The sequence below is a fragment of the Cebus imitator genome, unplaced genomic scaffold, assembly GCF_001604975.1.
Source record: "Cebus imitator isolate Cc_AM_T3 unplaced genomic scaffold, Cebus_imitator-1.0 Scaffold36, whole genome shotgun sequence".
Lineage (NCBI taxonomy): Eukaryota > Metazoa > Chordata > Mammalia > Primates > Cebidae > Cebus > Cebus imitator.
In genome coordinates, this window is record NW_016107351.1 from 5217942 (window position 1) to 5241871 (window position 23930).

Genomic DNA, 23930 nt, shown 5'->3' on the forward strand with positions numbered 1-23930 from the left:
TGAGAATATATAACTTTTGTTTTTCATCACAGGAGGCAAAAATAAGAAAAAGTTGAAGGCCGGGGGTGGTGGCTCACGCCTGTAATCCAAGCACTTTGGAGGCCACGGTGGGCAGATCACCTGAGGTTGGGAGTTCAAGACCAGCCTGACCAACATGGTGAAGCCCCGTCTTAAAAAAAAAAAAGAAAAAGTTGAATACGACAGCAATCCAAGACTCTCCGAGACAATCAAGGAAAAGGCCTCCAGGTATACAAACATGCCCAGGTTCCTTAGGCGTCCAGGACATCAACCCTACTGCAGGGTTTGTAGACTCAGAGGCATAGAGGAGAATCAAGGACAGGTCAAAAGGAAGAAACTGGTGAAAGCCAAAGTGAATCAACTATTAGAGTGAAAACCTCCAGGGCTGAATAAAAGTATATCTCCTAGCTGCAGAGAAAATGTGGCTCCCATAATCACATCAGGGTAGGATGGGGGTATGAATGTTGGCAACATAGTGTTTCACACAAATATACTCACTTGGCCTGAATTTTAAGAAGAAAATGACCCAAACAAAGACATCACAGGTTAGAATTTGAAAAGAGAGCCAGAAACAAAATTTCTGTTTAGTGATAATTTTACAAAGCAGACTTTCTAGAAATCTACTTTTGAAATTCGTGGAGGGAGCGCAGGAAAGCATGCTACGTATTAGATTAAGATGTTCAAAAAGATATATTTCTAGTTAGCTTCAGTTCAGCATTAGCCTTTCAAATAAAAATTCATAGTTCAGGCAGGGCGCGGTGGCTCAGGCCTGTAATCCCAGCACTTTGGGAGGCTGAGGCGGGCGGATTACAAGGTCAAGAGATCAAGACCATCCTTGCCAATATGGTGAAACCCTGTCTCTACTAAAAAAAGAAAAAAAAATTTAGCTGGGTGTGGTGGCGTGTGCCTATAGTCTTAGCTACTTGGGAGGCTGAGACAGGAGAATCGTTGGAACCCAGGGGGCAGAGGTTGTGCCACTGCACTCCAGCCTGGCCACAGAGTGAGACTCTGTCTCAAAAAAAAAAAAAAAGAAAAAAAACTTCATAGTTTAAGTTCAATGGTTATAGCCAGATGCAAAAAATTTTTAGCTATAATTAATGCTCTAATGAAGACTTATCAAAAATGGATTAGACTCATTAATATTCTCCAGGAGAAGGTAGAGGGGTATAATAGATGAGCAAGGTATATATTCTAAAAAGTTCCTTGAAAATGTTTAAAACAAATCAAAATTGAAAGCATTTCTGTTACTGAGAAAATCAAGTCAAACATAATGCTAGCTAGGGCACTGCTTTACTAACGCTGCTAGGTGAGTGGTGCGTAACGTTGCAGAACAAGGGAATTTCTAACTGATTTGGTCTAGTTTGAGCTAATTATCAAAACCAAAATTACTCAAACTTCTACAATGTTAATTGATTCAGCATATCATACAATCTAATTTGTAACTGTAGCCTCTCTCTTAAAAATATCCAACTCTCGAACTCTCTCAAATTGCTAAACACTTTCCTATATTCAAACGACTCAGGCCCTGAGACTTCTGGCTGCTGCCTCATGGCAAATGTGGCCCCTACCCTCATGGACACACAATCTGGAGCAGGGGAGAGAAGTCAAAATGCTAGAATGTTAGAAAAGCATCAATTTCAAGTGTGAACACTAATACTGGTACTATTAACATGTATCCATATGTACAGTCAGCCCAGGCTGTGTCACCCGACACTGTCCAGTCAGAAAGTTGGAATCAGTGTTTCTCAGGCAGTGAATTTTGAGTTGAACCAGTAATAACGTAGAGTCTGAGAAAAACATAAACCTTGATGCTGCTAATATTCATCGATGAATTACCCAGCAGTACTGATACATTATTTATAATTCAAAAAGCATCTTTTGTTTAGAAAGACATTAGTTATTATTACAACCCATTCTAAGGCTAGTTAGTAGTTACTGATAAACTGTACCCAAAGGAACAGTATTTTAGGGGATATAGGAGGAGAAGAGAAAAATCCAGTAGCGTTTAGAGTCAGCAATGAAAATTCTCAAGAGAGGCTGGGCACGGTGGCTCACAACTGTAATCCCAGCACTTTGGCAGGCCAAGAGGGGGCAGATCATTTGAGGTCAGCAGTTCAAGACCAGCCTGGCCAGAATGGCAAAATCCAGTCTCTACTAAAAATACAAAAAATTAGCCAGCTGTGGTGGTGAGAGTCTGTAATCCAAGCTATTAGGGGGGCTGAGGCAGGAAAATCACTTGAACCTGAGAGGCAGAGGTTTCAGTGAGCTGAGACTGTGCCACTGCACTCTGGCCTGGATGACAGAGCAAGAGTCTGTCTCAAAAAAAGAGAGAAATTTCTCATCAGAACAGTAATAGAAAATAATAGCTCCGCGTAAAGTGGCGGACAATGTAATTCACAATCACTATTCAGTAATAAGCAATTTGTTACTACTTGAGGAAAACGCAATGACAAGGACAAAGAATATAACCAGTGCTGAATCAGACTGAAAAACCCAAAATTTTGAAAAAAAAGAAAAAAGAAAAAAGAAAAAATGGATGATCCAGAACAGATAATTCTATACTTTGAAATGACAATTATTAGAAACCATTGTTTCTCATTCAAGATCATATATTCAAATACGACTATATACCATAACCCTTTTAGACCCTTCTGGAAAAGTATTACGTAAATTCACGGTGCTTCTGAGAGTATGAGAGAAAAACGCCTTTTCTGCTATGCTGTTTTTTAATATTCATGGAACATTAACTCCCTCTCTTCATGTGACTCTAGTCTAGAGGTTCAGAGACCTGGGCTACCTCACGTCTTTTCTTTACCACTAACCGGTTCTTAACCAAGAACCAGCCTCTTAACTCATGGTAGATTATCTGTAAACAAATTCCTTTCCTGTTCAACTATGAAGTTCAAATGAGATAATATACATAACCTTGACTTTGAAAACTATAAAATGTCACACAAGAGTATTAGCTGTCAGAGTGCATGTCTCTACATGTACAGTTGTGTACATGTGATGGTCCAGTGGAAAATAAAAACTTCAGAGTAACAGTTATAGGAAACCTTTTTACTGAGCACCAATTATATGCTAGGTACTGAGCCATTTTCCTGCATGATCTCAATTAGTCTTTTTTTTACATTTTATTTTTAATTGACAAATAATTGTATTGATTTAGTCTTTGTAACAGCTTTATGATGTAGGAACCATTCACTACCTTTCTCATTTTAAATATGAGATACCTGAAGCCTAAAGAAATGAAGTAATTTGTCCCAAATTAAACAGAGCTAGTGTATGTGACTCCTGAGTGTGTGCTCTTAGCCACTGGAAAATAACTAAACATACATGTATAACATGAAGAGGCTTGGAGTGTGGCTTTCAGTTCGTTTATGATGATTGAATCTCTAGCACATCACAGGATGCCTGAGTTACAGCAAAAATGTGTGTTTCCACCAACACCTTTTATAGTAACCAGCAAATTCTGGACATGGAGGATAAAAAGAGAAATCTTTTACATATTAATAAGCAAAGAGGGAATCCAGAAAGAATATACCTTTTTTATTATAAAGGATAGCTGGTAAAGACACATAGGAATCTTAAAAAAAAAAAAAATGCTGATATCCTTTGGTTGTTCTTATTCAAACTGAATCAACTTTATCAGTTCAGTCCTGTTTGGTGGAAATGAACCAAAAGAAAATTTAAAAGCATTGTTTGAAAAGCTAACACAACATTTTCCAGGCATTTTTAGATTACCCAAATGCCAGTGAGATGCAGATGTAAAACCAGTGATAAATGAGGAACTTCACAATGAATAATAAAAAGTAGTTTCAAAAGCAGGCTTAGATCATAAAAATTTTGAGACTGCTGTAAATATACCCCCCTAAATATAAATAAACTTACCTTTGGTTTTTTGATCAGCAGCCTGGAAAAAAAAAAAAAGAAACTCTTTAGGAATAATAATGTACAGAATGTACACATCTATGAAAGTTTATAAGCAAACTTTTAACTGAAAATTTTAAAAATGAGTTTTTGTCCAATTAATTTATTATAATTAGTGGGAAAAATGTGTAACTGTCTACATGCCATTGATTACATGACAATATTAATCTAAAGACAAAAAATTCTATCTGGAGCTCATTTAAGTGCTATAATTTTAACAGCCTCTGGCAAGTACACAGTTTAAACTACAAGATTAAAACTAGGTAAGAACAAAGACAAATGGCGTAACTTGGTATTTTAAATGCCATAAAATTCGAGCTTGAGTATAAAGTTTACAGTAGGGCTTTTATTTTTCATCTTTACTAATAGGATTTGTAAAAGAACATTTGCCAAAGCTGCAAAAAAACAATGATTTCCAGCTTTTCTAATAAGATCACTTGAATGGCCCTTTCTTCATTTATTGGACATGGCTGTTCAAGACAGTTCATTTTAAGTAGAATAACATGGACACACTTTGCCACCACAAACCAAAACACAGCTTCCCTAAAACATAGCTCTAATATGCCGAGTTCCAATTAGACATTTAATGGCTGTCACCTGTATTTATTTCACCAGTAGGATATCTATTATTCGCTAATTATAGACTTGGCATATTGATTTAAAAAGTAACAGAATGAAACTTTGTCACGTAAGGGTTATGATGATACAAATGAGACACTACAAAGACAATGAAGTGGAAACTTCAAGCAAACCTTTTTCTGAGCACCTTCCTTCTTTTTCTTTTCTTCCTGCTTTTTCTTTTTCTTTTCTTCCATCAAACGTTCCTCTTCTTGTGTTTCTTGCTCTTTCTCCCTATTAAACAAAACTAGTGTAAGTATAATGATCATGTTAAGTCAAAAAATGAAAAAGCATTAGCTGCTCAAAGTTTAAGTCAGAATTTTGCATATGGGATACGGGAGGACACTGTGAGGTATTAGGGAAGGATACTTCCCAGCAGCACAGCAGCAAGTGAGTGACTGGCTGTCTTACATTCAGCCCACACTGTAGAGCACCAACCTATCATGAGGCATTGTGTTGGGGATAAGGGCACAATATCGCATAAGATACAGCTTCTACAGTCCAGCCCCCAGTATGTATTTGAGAAATACCGACCAGTATATTACTTAAAGTGCTACCTCAGGGACCACCATCATTAGAATCATTGGGGTGCCTATTAAAAACGTAGATTCCTAGTTTCCACCGTAGCACAACCAAATCAGAATCTTTGGAGGTGATTCTTACGTACACTATAATTATGTTTATTTGATAAGCTAATTTTTTTTTAAAAAACAAAGATTCCCACACAGCATGGTGAGCTACCATAAAGATACACTGGAACACAACATAGAGCAATTCTACTCAGAAGAGGTCACAGCAACCTATGAGCTAGCGCTGAAAACTTGAAAAAGTTTTGGCTGCCATAGGGTGTTATGCCAGTGATTGATTTATTGACTATTTGCTCCAAAGTCACTCTTAAACATTTGCTCTGCAATAATGACCGTGCTCCTTTCAACATTTCTTTTCTCAGTGAGTACAATGTGGAGCTTTCTCAGTAGAGGGCACCCTAGGGACACTGCAGGAGGAAACAGCCCTTCTGATTCTAGCTGCTAAGACAAGTGAGGGTAGGCATGTAGGTGTGAGGCCACCATGCAATGGCTCCAGCCATGGGCCCAGCATGGGTGGTTTCTCAGCAACCTTCTGGTTCTGGTGTGGTCTAGTGTCACCTTTCTCATGACCATCTCAACATAGACATTGAGGGCCCAGGTCTCCTGCCACTCACCCCATCCACAGAGTTGTCCCTTGTGATCCTCCCTAGCCTTGGAGGGGGGCCTCCTTCCAAAATTGGTCCTTCCATATAGTTTTCTAGAGTTACCTTTTTCTCACAGTTTAATTATTCCTTTTATTAAACTTTCCTTGTTTACATCACTGTGGTTTCTAAATCCCAAATGGACCCAGACTGATACAGGTGGGAAGGACTTAGACCACGCAGAAGGAAAAACATACACAAAAGTATTAGCAAAACATCATCATCTATCCATTTATGTTTTGAATTTATTAATTTTGGTTTGTTTTTAATGTGTAAATGTGTTTTCCATATACTACATGCAAAAGGAATTTCAATCTAGTGTTAGTTTATCCATATTTAAGTAACTATCATAATAAAAATAATTTAAATTACATGATGGTGGGTATGTCTTGAGTATTTTTCTTTAAACAGTAGGTCTCAGTCTGTGTCCTTCAGAATTAACTGAAAAGCTTCAAAAATATCCAACGTCTGCAACCCATGTCAGGGAAATCTCTGGGAATGGAACTCAAGCACTGGCAGTTTTTTAAAGCTTCTAGATGTGACTCCATTTTCAATCAAGGTTGAGAAACATTGTTTTTAAAGGAGGTGTGCACATGTATCCAGTTTGGAAAATGATTATTCATTATTTTAGATGATACTTTCCAGGAAAGTTTTCATGTTAAAAGGCACAGAAACACTACAAAGTCTGCACTTACAACCTTTTTATAAGGGACAGGCAACGCTTATGAGTGATGGCTGTGCTATTATCCGGCTGAAGCCAAAATCTAGGGGAAAATAGGGCACAAACCAAGCATATAGTAACTGCCCACTGCTATTGTTATATTTTCTTCATCTACAGCACAATGAGATCCTTAAGCTATCTCCCAATACTAAGCTTAATAAAGTAGACAAGTACAAGCTATGTTTTAAAGGATATTTAACAAATGGAATAAACATAATTTTTGCTTAATTCTATTAATCTACAAATTAGTAAGAGCTAGCTATTCCTCCAGCAACACAGTTCAGATTTTACTTTAATGATAACATAGAACGTTGTAAATAAAGAGCCCATGTAGCTACGAGATCTTACACTTTCCTACCTGTGTTCGTGTTTAGATGACAAAGCCTAATTCAGATGTTTACTCTTTAACAAAGTTTCTCTAATGTCCCCCTAGCTAGCAGTAATCTCTTTTAGCTCCCATCTTCAGTGTTCAATTTCTGCTATTTTTCATTAATAATTTTTTTAAAAAAATCAACATCTAATCACATTTTTACTTTATAAAATAGTTTTTGGGTATCTTTAAGAAACTTCTATGACTATACATGTATCTATTTCATACTATTTATTCTTTTTTGCACTGTTCTTTTTCCACTAAATGATATACTGCAATATGCATGGGGAGGCTAAGTTTGTTCCCATCTCTACATGGTATGATTAAGGTTGCTATTTTTTGACTTATTTTTTTTGAGACAGGGTCTCACTCTGTAGCCTAGGCTGGAGTGCAGTGGCACAATCTTGGTTCACTGCAACCTCCACCTCCTAGGCTCAAGCCATTATCCCACCTCAACCTCCTAAGTAGCTGGGGTTACAGGCGTGTGCCACCACGCCCGGCTAATTTTTGTATTTTTTGTAGAGACAGGGTTTCGCATGTTGCCCACACTGGTCTCAAACTCCTAACCTCAAATGACCTGCCCAACTTGGCCTCCCAAAGTGCTGGCATTACAGGCGTGAGCCACCAAATCCAGCCTAATTTGAGAACTTAACAGTTTAATTCCTGTATCGATGACTGTGGGTTTGGCTCTCACCTGCATCACTATTTTAAGTCAAATCCATAAACGGCATTTGCCTTATAAAGAATCTGTAAATGTGGCCAGGTGCAGTGGCTGTTTTCTACTCTTTGTTATTGCTTCTATTTTGAGGATGCTTGATTCAACTTGATCTTCTAATCTTTCTACTGAGTTTTTTACTGTGATCTTTAAAATTGTTGATAACTTTCTTGCGCTCTTGAATGCTCCTTTTCCACAACACCCTGTTCTTGTTTTAGGTATGCAAAATCATCTCTGTTCTTTTTTCTGAAAATCTTCTTAAGTTTTCTGCATATCTATGTTTCTTCTCTGGATGCTTCTTCCCTTAGAGATTCTCTGATCTGAAAGCCTTTCCTCAACTGTGTAGTCATCCTTGGTTGTCTGTTCAGGCACTGAAATTCCAATTAGGAGCTTTGTCTGTATGGGCTGGATTTCCTTCACAGTGGGTTTTGCTTTAGGGATATTAGGTAGGGAACTGGCTGTTTTACTAGTACAGCCTCAAATGCCAAAACATGCAGTTCCCCCCATCCCCTCGATCACCAGGGTGCTTTATCTATAGTATTAGCTACTAGACCCTAACCACCCAGAATTGCTCCACTGCTGAAATTGCAGATGCAACTATCCTGCATTCTGACCATAACTTCCTATTCTTACCACTATTTCTACAGCACCTGCTCTTTGTCCTCACTGAATCTTTCTACTTTCCGACTCTTCCATTTTGCTCTGAGCTATTTTAATCAGTTCTTTTCCTAGAGAGCCTATACCTCAAGTCTATCTCATGTCTACTAATTCAATCATCAGCAAACTATACAACTAACATGTGCTATTTATTGTGGTAAGCACCAGGGATGAGAAGAAGGACGGAGGTAGGCAGGGACTGATTAATTTAATAAATAATTTCTGAACAATAGCTTTGTTTATTTTTATAAACAGAGATGGGGTTGTACTATGCTGTCCAGGCTAGCCTCAAACTCCTGGCCTCAAGTGATACTCCCACCTTAGACTCCCAAAGTGCTGGGATTACAGGTGTGAGCCACCGCATCCAGCCTGAACCATAGCTTTGTAAGTGCTCTGAAATTATAGCAGGAAGCAAGATAAGAATACATATACTTGTAAGGATATTCACATAAATGAGTAAAACAATCATCACTATTAAAACAGCAACATGCACAAAATGAAGTGAGAATATGACAAGATGAACATCTACATCTGCCTGGGTGCTGGCCTCCTGCTTATAAGGTTATCTTTCTGTTACAGTCAGGGAAGCCACATGTCCTGGCTTTAAATGAAATTATGAGCTTCCCCTGTCCTCTGGGCTATAAGTGCCTTGGTAGGAGGACTCTCTTCTGTTCTGCATCCCTGAGAAGAATGTATTGCCCTTCAGGGCATTTCTAGTACCAATTTCTGGTATATAATCTCAGCTGAAATTTACAGTAGAGAAAATCTTCTGTAAGTATACTTTCAAGAAAAACTTTATTTTCTGACATGATCAAGTAGTACTTAAAAAGTTACTATCCACCTTGCAGAGTTACTAAGAATATACACTTGGATTTGAAAAGTGTTTTCACCTATTCAAAGAGGAAAAAACAAATGTATCAATTAAATGGAGAGTCAATTTGTATTTTTTCTATGTTGTAAAATAAATTTATAAGTCAAGAAGCAAGAATAATAAAGAAAAGGAATGGCCAGGCTGGGAGAATTTTACTTTTCATCACAGAACTTTTTCTTTTTAAAATTACATTTAAATACACATGATAAACAAACATTTGTAAATATAATCTTATCATGCTCCCCCCACCCACCCCTGCGGATGACAATTTGCTTTCCTGTTTCTGACGTGCTTGGCATCCCTTATCCACTCTTGCTCCCTCTTGCATATCCATGCCAAATATCTGCTCCCCCCATGTCCCACGTTAAAACCACCCAGTTCCTATCTGCGTTCTTGTCCCTGCTCATGTAATTATATTAAAACATACATACTTATACATTTTTACAAAGATTTTATCAGATCATTGCTGGCATAACTGGGATTACGTTACATAAACTTCCTTGCATCTTGCTCTTCTCATTCAATACTTGTAGGGAAGGAGGATCTCCCTCCTCTCCCCCTCCCCCACTGACAGATCCAATCTGTTATTTCTAATGGCTCCATAATGTATCACTGTGTGAATGTTACCATATTATTCAGTCATTCTTCTATTCATACATATTCACTTCATTTCCAGTTTACTGCCACTACAAAGAACTCCAGCTGTCATACACAGCTCTGCTGAAGAGAACAGCATCCTTCAATTGGCATTTCAGCTTATGTTTCAGTAGCAATGGGAACTAGGTAAGGAGGAAATCAGATATGGACTCAACTGCTGGGCCCAGGGCAAGTCTGAAGGGCCAAATTGGATATAAGTTACCTATAACTCATATGGTGAGGCATACTATAAAGGATCCCTCTGTATTGAGTTTTACTAGAAAGAAAAATTTTTTAATAGCCTGGGTTTTCCATTTGTTTGTTTTATTCTCAAATAATTTAGCAATCACAAGATTAGGAGGCTCTGGGTAGAAAAAGGAGTAAGACTCATATTTTGGAGGCGGCTAGGAGGAGGAAGGGGTAAGAAGATTTCCCACAAGTGGGCCTCTGTGGCTATCATTTCAGTTTTCCTAGTTAAACTGTAGATTTTCCTAAAATAAATCAAACAATGATTTTTCTATTTTTTTCAGAGGGTTTGATGGAGAAAGATAAATAATGATTCAAAAGGTCAAACTATGTAGGTAGGTAGGGAATCCAGCCACCTCATGCAAAACTATTCTGAATGAAAAATGTTATAAATTACCAGTCTTTTTGTTAGTTGACTATTTGCTATATTTGTAAAAGAAGAGAATTCAATAAAAGAGGGCAGGGGCCTGTTTTTGTCTTTGAGTTTTAGCTACCAGAAACTGTAAATGTTTCTCATTTTCAGTCTCACCTACAAAGAACACCAGAGACTATACTCTGAATTTATACTGGCTAGACTCCAATGTCATGTTATCAAAATATTCACATATGTGTGTGTGTGTGTGTGTGTGTGTGTGTGTGTGTGTGTATGTAAGGGACAAAGAAGGAGGGGGAGAGGGGGAGAGAGAGAGAAAGCGTGTGTTACATGCCACTATTTTGAAACTGACTAATTCAATTAGAATTTCCTTTCAGTGTTTATGTTAGGAAGGGTTGGTAAAATGTTATCAGACAAAATTAAAAAGAGAAGGGGACGGAAATGGTATGCTATGCAGTTGTCATAGAAATAGTTAAGGTCTTAATTTATTCAACATGTGTTTGACTACCTGCTATGAGCAGGAAGTATTTGCTAGACCTTTGTGGGCAGTATGAGAAGGGTAAGACAAAATAATCTTAGCCTTGAGCATAAAATCTAAAAGGAAAGACAAGGTAAAGCTTTAATTATATTTAAGACTCTATAGACTATGGAAAGAAACAGAATAGAGAGTATGCTTGGGATTTAGAGTCATGAGGACTGGGTTCTAAAGTAAAATAAGGTCACTGGTACACAGAAGGTCCAAAGTCTGTAAGCCAGTATATCAGATGGACTACCTGTAAGAATGCTTAAGTCACTCAGCATGACACCTGGACTTGGAGTGGAAAAGGTAACTCATTGCCAAATGGCTCTGACCAACAGGACCAGAAGAAGACCTGTGGTTGACAGGCTCTATGGTCACCTGATTTCCACACTTTTGTACGATCCCTTCCCGTGGCGTATGAGAGAGATTAGTGACTTGCTTCTAACCATTTGAGTATGGCAAAAGTGTATGCCACTTCCTGGCTGTGTTACATAAGACTCCAACTTTCTAGCAGACTGGCTTTAGAGTCTCCCTCTTGGCTGCTGGGTTTGAAGAAACAAGCTGTTATGAATCCTACTGCTGCAAGGAATGGCATTCAGCCAGCAGCCTGAGGAAGCCTGGATGCCAAATGCTCCCCAGCAGAGCCTCCAGATGAAAACCTAGCCCTGGCCTTGACTGCATAGCTTTACAGAGGCCCCAGGTGAGTGCAGCCTCCTGAACCCACAGAAACCATGCAATAGATGTGCACTGCTTTAAGCCACGACATTTAGTGGTATTTGCCATGTAGCATAGGAAACCAAACTAGGTAGTGATTGACTCAGGCCTTCTGGGGCTGGGCAAGATGGATTATGCAAGCTATAGCCTCTTTCTCCTGCCAATTACAACAACAAAAAAACTGGACAAAGTACAATATAAACGCAATTAATGAAAAGTAACAAAAGTAGGTGGTTTGGGGAGAGCAGTTAAATGTAGGGAAGGCAATCTGTGTAGGGGTGACTTTCTCATTTCCTTCTCTCAAACCAAGGGGGTTGGGCCCCCATCACAGCCGTGCTGCAGCAGGTGTGGCACTGACACCTACAGTGGAGAGAAACCCCATCTTTCTCAATAGAAGACTAAGAAAAGGAGCACCCATGAGCGGGATGTATCCCAGGAGGGTCAGGTATCCCAGAGAGAAATCAGCTGGAAAAGGGAATCCCCCAGTTCTGTGTACAAACCTTTACCATTTGGGGTTCACCTTTGAGTTATGCATTTATGGGATCCCATAAATGCAGACCCAAAACAGTGCAACAAAGGCTCTGAGATCTGAACTCCGATGTCAACACCCCACTGCCCCAAGCCTCAGACTAATTCCTGCATGTGGGCCAGGCCCAAAGCAGCATAGTGAGAGCCTAGTACTGAACTGACATTGGAACCCCTGAACCTAACCAGGTTGACTGCCTGCTAAAATAAAAACAAAACAACAAAACCAACATTCTCTCTCTCTTTTTTTTTTTTTTTTTACTTCCAACAACTTGAATTCAAACACACTCCAAAAAAAACCAACATTCTCTAGAGGAGTCTGATAGTACTCAAAGTCTACATCACATATTCAGAATGTCCACGATAAAGTCTAAAATGTCTCCTCATACAAAGAACCAGACTATGCGGCCAACTGTCAGGGTAAAAGACAATAGACACCAATGGCCAGATGACTCAAGTTTTGGAATTATCAGACGATGGCTTTAAAGCAGTTATTGTAACTATGCTCCAGGAGGTAAATCAAGGTATATACACTTGAACAAGTGGGGAAAAAGAGTTCACAGTAGAAAAATAGAACAATAAAATATAAACAAGTAAAAATTTAGAACCAAGAAACTACAACTTCTGAATTAAAAACTTCACTGGATAGGCTCAAGAGAAGAATGGACACGAAAGAAGAAAGAGTATATTAACTTAGCAGAGAAACAGAAACTATCCAATCTGGAAAACAAGGGGGCCGAAAAAGCATGAACAGAGCCCCAGGCCCAACAGTCACGTCACTGGAGGCCCAGAGGTGAAGAAGGAAGACTAGCGAGGAAAAAAATATTTGATGAAATAGTGGTGAAAAACTTTCCACATTTGGTGATATACATAAATTTATAAATTCAAAAAAGCTCTGTGAATACCAAACAAGATATACTCAAAGAAAACTACACCTGGATATAATGTATACTAAATGTAAGCAGCCAAACTCAAAAGGCTATGTTGCACAGGGTCCATTTATATAACAGTCTGGAAAAGGCAAAATTGTAGGAACTGAAAATAGACCAGTCAGGAGGAGGAAGAGACTGGCCACAAAGGGGCAGTGCAAGGGAGCTGGTTTGTTGGGCAATGGAATTATGCTGCATTTTTATGTGATGATGGTTATATGGTTGTATGCATTTGTTAGAACTCACATAATTGTACATCAGAGAGTGAATGGTATTACAGCTAAACTTTTAAAAAGTGAACAAAAAGAATGACAGAAAACAAAATTTAAAAAAATTATAAATGTTTATGGTGGGAAGGGTTCAGGAGAATGCTGAATCCTTGTGTCTCCCCCCGACCCTGACTCCTGGCCTGATAAGAAGTGGAGTTTCAATGAAATGAAGAAGGTATGTGTTGGGGGGCACTGAGGAGGGTGCAGGACTAAAGATAAAGGTATTATTAACAAGAGAACCATGCACCATAAGGCACGGAGGGAAGATCTGGAGAAAAGGATGAGGAAACTTCAGAGCAGCACTGGTTAGGAAACCAGTTGATTACTGGTTAGGAAAAGATGACAGCAGGGACCTATAATTTGGAAGGGTGGTGAAGAATCACGGAGATGGAAGAGAAGTATGATAAAAATCAGTTGGCCCCAGTTATGTCAAAGGAACCCTGATATTATTTTCACTTTAGAGTTAGTACAGACTTCAGCCCCAAGATTTAATTCTCAAGACTCACTATTATGACTAAAACAAAACAAGACAAAATCCAGCAGCCCAGTATGGAGCTATTGCAGCCTAAACTGACCACACTTCTTAAGAAACAGCATCTCTTGCTTCTCACCTTTTAAACATCTTATGGTGCTTCTTGTCTAGCCACTGACATACCTACTCCACTTCCTTGTTTTAGCAATGTCCTTCTAAAATATCTTCTTCCATTTGGCTTTTTATCACAGAACAAGTGACGCTTCTCATTTTGGTTGGCTGTCTCTGTGAAACAAGGTTAACGAACTGTATCCGTTACTTTGCCACTCAGCTTCCTTTCCTCCTTCCAATGGTATCCGTATCCTCATTTTCCTCTCACCCACAATCTGTGCACTTTTAGGGCCAGTGGCTCCAGGGATGCATTATGTGCCTGACTAATGGAAGGGCACAGCGTCCCCTGGGCCACAGTGCTTAGATCCAGGGATGACAATGGATGTGAACCAAACAGAATCAGAGAGCTGGAAGTTACTGTAACTACCTTTCAACCAGAGCGAGCCAAAAAATGAAGTCAACACCAAAGAAGGGAACTAAGAAATGGAGAGAAAAACTAAGTGTCTGTCAGATATGCCCTTTGAGTCCAGGAACAAGTTGTGTTTGCAGCCTGGTATCTCAAGGCTTTGCCCTCCCCTGACCAAGAGGTGATCATGAGACTCACAACACTAGGCCAATTAAGACACATCTTGGAATGGGAACTCTGAATTGAAGTGGCAGACAGCTGGAGCAGATTCACCGCACTGACTGTGCCCTACAACACCTGCCATCAGTACCTGCTACCTAAATTCTCTAGGCTGCACGGCTGTGTCTTGGTTTTTTAGCTTGTCCTAGAATTTTGTCATCTACCTTTACATCCTTCCAAATGTTCCTTCTTTTTCCCCCTGAAATTATACAGTTGCTTCCCACTGCCTGTAACCAAAGAATCCTGAAGATGCAGTTTATTAACAATCTATTTAAACCTAGGCTTACTCAATAAGCCATGAATGGCTGCAGCATTATTTGATTATGATTTGTCTTAACTAAGCAGGTTCAGTAAACAGTTTTACTAGTATAAAAATTACTTTAGTATTACTATATTAACATAATTACTTTAGTATTACTGTATTAACATGTCCATTACAAATATGGGAGAACCGGTGTTTTTGAGAAAGGATCTCACTCTTTCTCCCAGGTTAAAGTACAGTGGTGTAATCATAGCTCACTGCAGCCTTGAACTCCTGAGCTCAAGCAACCCCCTCACCTCAGAATCTTGTGTATCTGGGACTACAGGCACACATAACCCTGCCTGGCTGATTTTTAAATTTTTTTGTGGAGACAGAATCTTGCTGTGTTGCCCACACTAGAAGTATGGGAGTTTTAAGTACAATGTTGTGAAATCTTTTCTTCGTTTCCGAGTTTAAAGTCACCTCAAATTAAGTCAGAAAATGACAGTGTAATTTTAATAGCACTCTACTTTCACAATTATATAATGATACACACACACACACACACACACATGTGTGTGTGTGTGTGTGCGTGTGCGTATACTTTAAATGTCCTAAAATAATAGAAGAAAACCTCCAATCAGTCTGTCAGATACAGTAGTCCTTGCTGGTACATCCTGGCCTATGTGTTAGAGCAGTTATTAACAATGCTCAGGACTTCATTGTTTGCTAGAAATCTTAGGAATATGTACTGCGTAACCACTGATAAGCATAATGCTTTTCCCAAAAAACTATTAAGGAGTTTGGAGATGGGGAATTTACTGCCTCTCGGCGCCAAACTCTGCTTTTTGCCTGCTCTGTGAAAATGGATCTGTGACCTTTAACTATTTTTCCTTTGCCAGCTGGCACTAGAGAGACACAGTGGGAGAAGAGTTTTGCCTCCTGGCCAAAGGGCTCCCTGGCAGGCTCCTGCAGGCACACTCCAGCCATGTCACCACCCCTGCACAGGTGGTTTTGTAGCACAGTGCCTCTGGTGAGATGCTTTCCCATGAACTGCTTTCAAGTTCTGTCAACACAGCATCACAGTGACTTCTCTGCCACCCCGAGAGCCATGGCTGTGATCTCTCACTGGATGTTCCACCTGAGGCCGGGGGCAGCGGTCTCCTCCTTATTTGTGCTATTCCTGCATTCTCCAAGGCTTTCTTTACTCTGACTAGCCAACCCCTCATTATTCTAATCCCGTTACAGTTGACAATTCTTGACAGTAAACTTTCCCTGTTCACGTCACTGTATGGTTTCTCTCTCTTAACTGATGGAGAAGCCCATAAATTAGAGCTTATCTCAATCCTGTCAATAAACTGGAGACTTCTAAATACTGTCACACCAATCAATAAATAAAATTCACAAATGTGCCTAAAGGAATAAATTACATCAAAGTATAAAACAATAAGCTGTATTTAATTCATAGTACAAAGACCTGAAACATCAACCCTGACAGATGGAGGGAAAGAGTTATTTTTTCCTTGAATTTGGCATTTGTCTGTTTTGTCTTTTTTCAACTCCATGGTATTTCTGTGTTCTGAAACTTGTGGCATATTTGGGCAAGTTTAGAAAAGGGTCTCCTTCATGATTACAAAAAAGAAAGAACAAAGTCCCAGCACCATATAAGCATCAGCCAGTTACTAAAGTAACAAAGCAGACCCTGGGACAGTTATCGATATGAGAAGTGGACTGCAGATGATCCCCAGGGTAGCCTTCTATTCAAAGGTTTTGTAATTCTGTGAACTAAAAGGACTGTTAACTGTGTGGATTCCATTTCAGAAGCCATTAAACTAACTTGTGCTCAAAGTCAGGTTTGAATTTGGGAGAGCAGGTGGGCATACAAGACCTGGGCAGAAATAGTTTAATGGTAATCTGCAAAAGAGAAAAATCAAAGATAAAAAGAGATGATACCATCATCTACCTAGCCCCTTGATCCAGAAACATCAGTGAAGCCCAGGGTTTGCGTGTGAGGATAGCAGGAGAGTTTCAGGGATTTACACTAGAGTAATAAGCTGATAAAGAACATGAATGTCTGCCTAAATAGCTTCTTTTTTTGAGACAGTCTCAATCTGTCACCCAGGCTGGAGTGCAATGACACGATCTTGGCCCACTGCAACCTTCGCCTCCCGGTTCAAGTGATTCTCCTGCCTCAGCCTGAGTATCCTGGGATTACAGGCAGGTACCACCACGCCCAGGTAATTTTTGTATTTTTAGTAGAGACGGGGTTTCACCACGCACCATCATGCCTACCCAGCTAATTTTTGTATTTTTAGTAAAGACGGAGTTTCAGATGTTGTCCAGGTTGGTCTTGAACTCCTAAGCTCAGGTGACCTACCCACCTCTGCCTCCCAAAGTGCTGGAATTACAGGCATGAGACACTGTGCCCAGCCAATAGTTTCTATAATGAAACAAAGTAGAAAAAAAAAGTGACTGATTATATTGGTGCAGGAAAAAACACCCACAGGTACTAAGAAGCTTGCTGATATTTCACATTAAAAATGTCAAATGTAAAAACTTAAATTTCATAAATGATGAGGAAAACTTACCTGAAAAATATCAATAAATGAAAAAACATTTTAATTTTCTGTTTTCAAGCACACAACAGGTTCAGATGCTGCCCACCCCCACAAAAGTTTAGACCCTAAGGGAACTACCTAATGAGGAAAAAGAAAGTGTTCTAATTAAGTTTAGCCTTTAGTTATTCATTTAACAAACACAAAGCAGTATACCGATTACTGGAACAAACTGAGATTACATTTGACACCGTGACTTGCATAGTCCCATACTTTGTACACTAACAAGTGTTTATTAGTTATAGCTTGTTGTTTCTGTACCTTAAACGATTTTCTGGAAATTACTACCTTAAATCAAAAACTCAAATTGAAAGCATAAAACTTGTATGAACTGTACATCTAATACTATGTTCATATACCAATCTCAAGAACCAAATGTTTCCTATTACTCTCATAAAGTAAATGTACTGCTAATTGCCACCTTTTGGCTGATTTCTTTAAAAAAAAAAAAAAAAAAAAAAGTGATAGGGCCAGATGCGGTGGCTTCACGCCTGTAATCCCAGCACTCTGGGAGGCAGAGGTGGATGGATCAGCTGAGGTCAGGAGTTCAAGACAAGCCTGGCCTTCATGTGAAACCGTCTCTACTAAAAATATAAAAATTAGCCAGGCATGGTGGCAGGTACCTGTAATCCCAGCTACTCAGGAGGCTGAGGCTGAGGCACGAGAATCACCTGAACCCTGGAGGCGGAGACTGCTTGCGAGCTGAGATCGCACCACTGCACTCCAGCCTGGGCAATAATTGAGACTCCGTCTCAAAAAAAATAAAAATAAAAAAAGTAAGTATAGAGTTTGCCTCCTCCAAGAGTTTAATGGAAGCACAACTACTAATGAATTAACACGTACTCAGAGGTAGCCTAAAATCTGCCAAAGTACTTTACTACTTGATTCAATTCCTCTTTGTCCTTTACGGATTCTCATTTAACTGTAAGGACACATACACGTTCTACAAGGGAAGAAAAAGTTTCCCTAGCATTCAGGTCTAAAAGTGAGTTTTTTTAGTGGGTACCTCACACAGGTGACATAGTCATGTACTAGACAGCTTCTTTTATGCCCTAGCATGTGTGTGCACGGGTAGGCTTTATTTAATCATCTTTTGCAGCCTCCTGATAGCCAGGAAGCATGATGGGAAAAAGCTCAGGGAATCTGTAAAAAAGTCAGCAATTCTCTGGGGGACCAAGGCAACATAGTCCAAGTGTGAAGTTTTCCAATGGTTTTGCTTAATCTGAAGATAAAACTTAGAAAATCAAATAATCCTCCATAAATAACTGAGGATACTAGGGCAGCAGACAGGGTGAAGTGAAAGTCTCTGAAAAAACTAATGATGCAAGAGCTGTCATTTACTCAGCACTGGGCTTGGAAGGTATTTGAAATAGATGATCTCATTCGCTTCTCAAAACAATCTTGTTGAGATAGGCATCACCTGCATCTTCAAGGACAGGATCAGAGAATGAAGCTCAGAGATCTCTGTGTACAGACACAGACAGTAAATGACAGAGCCGTCATCATTCAACTGAGGTCTGACTGAGTTCCAAGCATATGCTGCATCCATTATACCACACTGTATCCCTAAAGAGCACATATTCTTCATTATGGTCAAACAGTAACAGCCATATGCTTCAAACTTACAATACACTGATGGTAAGGCTAATCTCAGTTTTTGGAAATTGAAGAGCACAATCAAAACAATTTCTTAGAGTACAAGCGAAGCTGCTGTAACAATGAGACCCCCAAATACAACATGCTCAAGATGTTTCTTCCCCATACTCCAGAGAGGCTGGCCAAGCATCTTTGTTCCAAGTTTGTTTTATTCATTAGAGGAAGGAAAAGAGGCACTGAAGAGCAAATTACTTACTTTTTGGTTCATGCCCTGGAAGTTTATGTATTATTTCTGTTCATATGCAAGTGACCAGAACTTGCCCCTATCTAGACACGAGGAACGCTGGGGAAAATGTCCCAAGATGTACCCAACTAAAACTTCTTTCAAAAGGCAGATGAGGAGAACGCATTCAGGGATTTAGTTAACCATGTCTGGAACCAATAGATGGCCTGCCCACCTTTACACATAGATTAAAAAATAATTTTTCTAAAAAAACCCCAGATATACATACAAATTTCAGTTTGTGTGTTACATGAACAAACAATACATAAAGCAAACCCTTGAGATTCGACTCTACAGGAATATGACAAAAATGATTTTAGCCAGAAACAACTTCAAGGGATCAACATGTCATCAGTTACCTGCTATAGCTACAGAAAAATCCTATTAATACTTCCACAGAATAACCAGCAACATACATTCCTGGTAACCCTTAAAGAAAGAATTTGTTATAAAATGCCAAATTTTATACCTAATCTAAGATACCTTCAAATATAAGATGCACCATTATTTTATGCATCACTAAGAAAGAAAAATGCTGCCAATTATATCATGACATACATGCCATTGTCTGTAAGATGCATGTCAATTTCAGAGATGTTCAGAATGGAAAAAATGTGCTTCTTAGAACAAATGCAATACAGTATGCCCCTGAAGTAACAAATCAAACTGATTGACTCTGAAATTACTGAATAAAAACCAATTAGGTAATGGAAGACAAATTGTTATAGGTGCTAGTAGGCCATTCATTATGGTGATAATATAGATAAACATTATACTGGGGCCGTATCTACACTTCATGAATTAAAAAAACCTTAACTCTGTGGGAAAGACAGACGATTCCCTTCACAATACATTCATTATAGCATGCTAATAAGAAGTGCAGGGTGCTATGAGAGCACTTGAGAGGAAGGATTCTGGCTGGTCAGGAGGTCACAGAGGATTTCTTACGAAACTGAGATAAGTTCTGAAGAAGACCTGGTGGCACAGCAGAGGACAACAAGCATGAAGCTCTACAGTGGGAAGGCACATGGGATGCTGGAGAAATGGCAAGACGATGTGGGGGCCTAAAGGCTGCAGGGCAATGAAAGAAATGGCTAGACCCAGTCTGGTGGGGTGGACTAAGGCTAAATTTTTTTGTCTTTATCTTCATAGAAGATAAATGAGAAGCCAGTGAAGAACTTTAAGCAATGGAATAACATCAATTATTTGAGATCATTCTGGCGCCTATGTGGAATGGATTTCAAGGTAAGAGTGGACTGGTGGAAACCAGTGCGTAGGCTACTGCAGTCAGCATAAGAGTGTAGACTCAGTAGTTTAGATCTGGGGATGCGCAACAGGGTTTGAACACTATTTAAGAGATAAAATGAACAGAACTTGGTGATGAATTGGATATGTGCATAGGGAGAGGGGGGTGTCAAGAACAATCCCTAGGCTTCTCACCAGTGTGACGAAGTGTATGGTGGCACCGTTCACGAAGATAAACACTGGAGAATGACACGCCGAGTTTGAGGTGCTTGAGACATTAAACTAGGGAAGGAAGCTAAATGTAAAGCTCCAGAGTTCAGAGGGAAGATCCAGACTGTAGAAAAATTTCAGGAGATGTCAGTGCAGAAATATAAATCAAAGCGAGGATTATAGCTGAGATCAGGTAGGAAGGGAGTTTCAGAGTAAACAGAAAAGAGGGCTTGGGATGGGGGATGGGGGCTTAGAAACAACAGCATTTAAAGATCAGGCCCAAGGGGATGATTCACTCATTCAAACATCTGTCCATTATTTGCACAACATTTATTAATAACTGGCCACACAATGTGCCAGACTTGATTTTAGGTGTAAGGATATCCAGTGACAAGATATGTAAGATCTCTATTATGAAGAGCTTACAGTTAGTGGGTAAACAAATAAAAACACAGGTAAATAAAGTAATTTCAGTTTTTCCTAAGTAATTTCATAAGTACTAAGAAGACAATAAAATTGGCATTGCAACTCAAATTCCATGACTGGCACTAATTAGCAGGTGAAAATTTTCCAAAATGAGTTAACTACTAAGCAAGTCCCAGACAAGGGACAATCTTCCCTGAATGTATATGACAGTTGCTTTCCTGAGTTTCCAGAAACTCAGCATATATTACAACAGTACAAACAATTTTAAACATGTAAAACAGGTTCTGAGCTTCAATAAATTTTTCACCTACATAATATCCATAGGAACATTCGGAAGTCATAACAGGTGCAGTAACAGTCTTTCTTGCATGGGAGTAGGTCCAGGCACAGAATACCTAGGATCTCTGGCTCCTACCCACTAAATGCCATCATGCCCAACTCTAATCACATGACACTCCTAAACACAAGTCCATCCCCTCCAAAGGTGAAGGGGCTGGTCCCTCCTTTCTTCAGACCTGCCACTTTAAGACAATAAAGTGACATTTTGTTAAGTGACACAAATTTCAAGAAATTCAGATGCTCTGAGGTCTACATACTCATGACTTCTAGTTGTAAATACTTCTGCCAGGTGAAAGTTCAATCTTTCATTCAATACATATTTATGAAGAGTGTACTATACGTGCCACATGATGTTCTAGGTCCCTGTTTTCATGGAGTTTTCATTTTAGAAAGCTACAGTCAACACAACTACTTGAAATGAAGATGATCCAGAATGTGACTCTCCCATTTAAAATCTATATACCCTTGCATCTCTCAGGTTAAAGTATAAAAAGTCTCCTTGAACGTTAATGTTATTTTCCCCACTAACTTCTTCATTTCTAGACACATGTACAATAAAATAGAATTTAAAATTCATCACCCAATGAATGATGTTCAACACTGAAAGAAACAACCGCACAGTTTCAAATTCCACTGAAGCAGTGTTAAAATTTGAAAAACTGTTTGAAATACAAATAGTAGCCCCTGGTGGTAAAAATGCTCATTATAACCAAACTTCTGTGGATCCTAACTATGGTCAGCTAAAACAAAAAAATGCAAGCTGTGAATTTTTAACAGGGGAATCATTAAAGCACAGGAACAATTTTCCGTGGGAACAGCTGGAAAATGTGTGTGTGTGTGTGTAAAGAGACAGGATCTCACTCTGCCACCCAGGCTACATACAGTGCAGTGGTGCTACCATATCATAGCTCACTCGACCTCCTGGGCTGAAGTGATTCTCCCACCTCAGCCTCCTGAGTAGCTGGGACTACAGGTGCAACACCGCCACACACAGCTAAGTTTTATAGTTTAATTTTTTTGTAGAGACAGGGGTCTAATTTTTTTTTTTTTGAGACGGAGTCTCGCTCTGTTGCCCAGGCTGGTCTTAAACTCCTGGCTTAAAGCAATCCTCCTGCCTTGGCCTCCCAAAATGCTGGAATTATAGGCATGAGCCACTGAGCCTGGCTATAGCTGATACATGTTTCTAATTAGCACAGTACGGCTGGTACACAGTTGACCACCAACTTAATTTACACTCTTATAAATGCTTATCTTGGGGCTGGGTGCAGTGGCTCACGCCTGTAACCCCACCACATTGGGAGGCTGAGGCAGGTCGACCACTTGAGGTCAGGAGTTTGAGACTGGCCTGACCAACATGGTGAAAACCCATCTCTACTAAAAATACAAAAATTAGCTGGGCATGGTGGTGTGTGCCTGTAATCCCAGCTACTTGGGAGACTGAGGCAGGAGAATCACTTGAATCCAGGAGGCGGAGGTTGCAGTTAGCTAAGATCACAACACTGCAGTCTAGCCTGGGCAACAGAGTGAGACTCTGTCTCAAAAAAAAACACCAACCAACCAAATAAAACCCCAAACAAACAAAACCTCCACAAATATAATTTGTAATGACAAGAAAATATTTTGTGTTGATGGACCATAATTTACTTAATTCCCCCAACTGTTTATTTAGGTGTTCCCATTTTACACTGTTTTTATCACTAATCCCCTTTGTTTGTATTTGTTCTGTATTGGTGATTATTTCAGTTTGTTCTGTATTTGTGATTATTGTCTTAAGAAAGATTTTTCTTCCTAAAACAAAAGGGTATAATTAAGGGTTTCATTACCAAACTGCTTCCAAAAGCATTTTAATAATCTGTAGTTTTATTAGCTGAATACAAGTGTGCTTATTTTACAATGCTCTCATAAGTACTGAGTATTATAATTTTTAATCCTTGCTAATCTGATAAGAGTATTTCAATGGCCTTACTTTACAATTCTTTGATTATTAATGAACATATTTCCCCATATTTGTCAACCCACATGAATTTCATTTTCTGTACACTGCCTGTCTATATATCTTGGCCCATCTGTTCAGTTTTTAGTGGGATTTTTCACAATAAATTTATCAAGTTTTTACATGTTAAATGGATTAACCTTTAATCATGTTGCTGTAAACATTTTCCCCAGTTTTTGTTTGCCTTTTATTTTTGGCATTCACAAGTTTGAAATGCCAATCAAATTCTACAAAAGATTTTCACGAGATTTTGCTTCTATGTATAGAAATTATTCAAATTGGCTATTTTTAGTTTCTAGATTTCTTAGAATTTTTTCTATTATACAGATTTATTTAAGGTTTATTTCGGTGTGTGGTAGACACTAGGATCTACCTTTTTTTTTCTTTAACTATCAGTGCCTGGGAGTCATTTAGTACACCAGGACTAAATGATC

At 39.1% G+C, this 23930-nt stretch overlaps 1 protein-coding gene across 9 annotated transcripts in view; it reads right to left on the minus strand.

The window, feature by feature from the left end:
- TNRC6C (trinucleotide repeat containing adaptor 6C) overlaps positions 1 to 23930 on the minus strand; it is a 147792-nt gene that overhangs the window by 97293 nt on the left and 26569 nt on the right. For 2 of the 9 annotated variants that reach the window (XM_037737230.1, XM_037737228.1), the window contains exons 1-2: positions 4701 to 7079; positions 3910 to 3931 (exon numbers count right to left, since the gene is read on the minus strand). In XM_037737230.1, coding sequence (XP_037593158.1) covers positions 3910 to 3931; positions 4701 to 4835 — 157 coding nt within the window. In that variant the 5' untranslated portion in view covers positions 4836 to 7079. Of the gene's footprint in view, positions 1 to 3909; positions 3932 to 4700; positions 7080 to 23930 lie in introns of those variants that run through there. The other 7 variants (XM_037737224.1, XM_037737227.1, XM_037737229.1 and 4 more) reach the window with 6 other exon arrangements.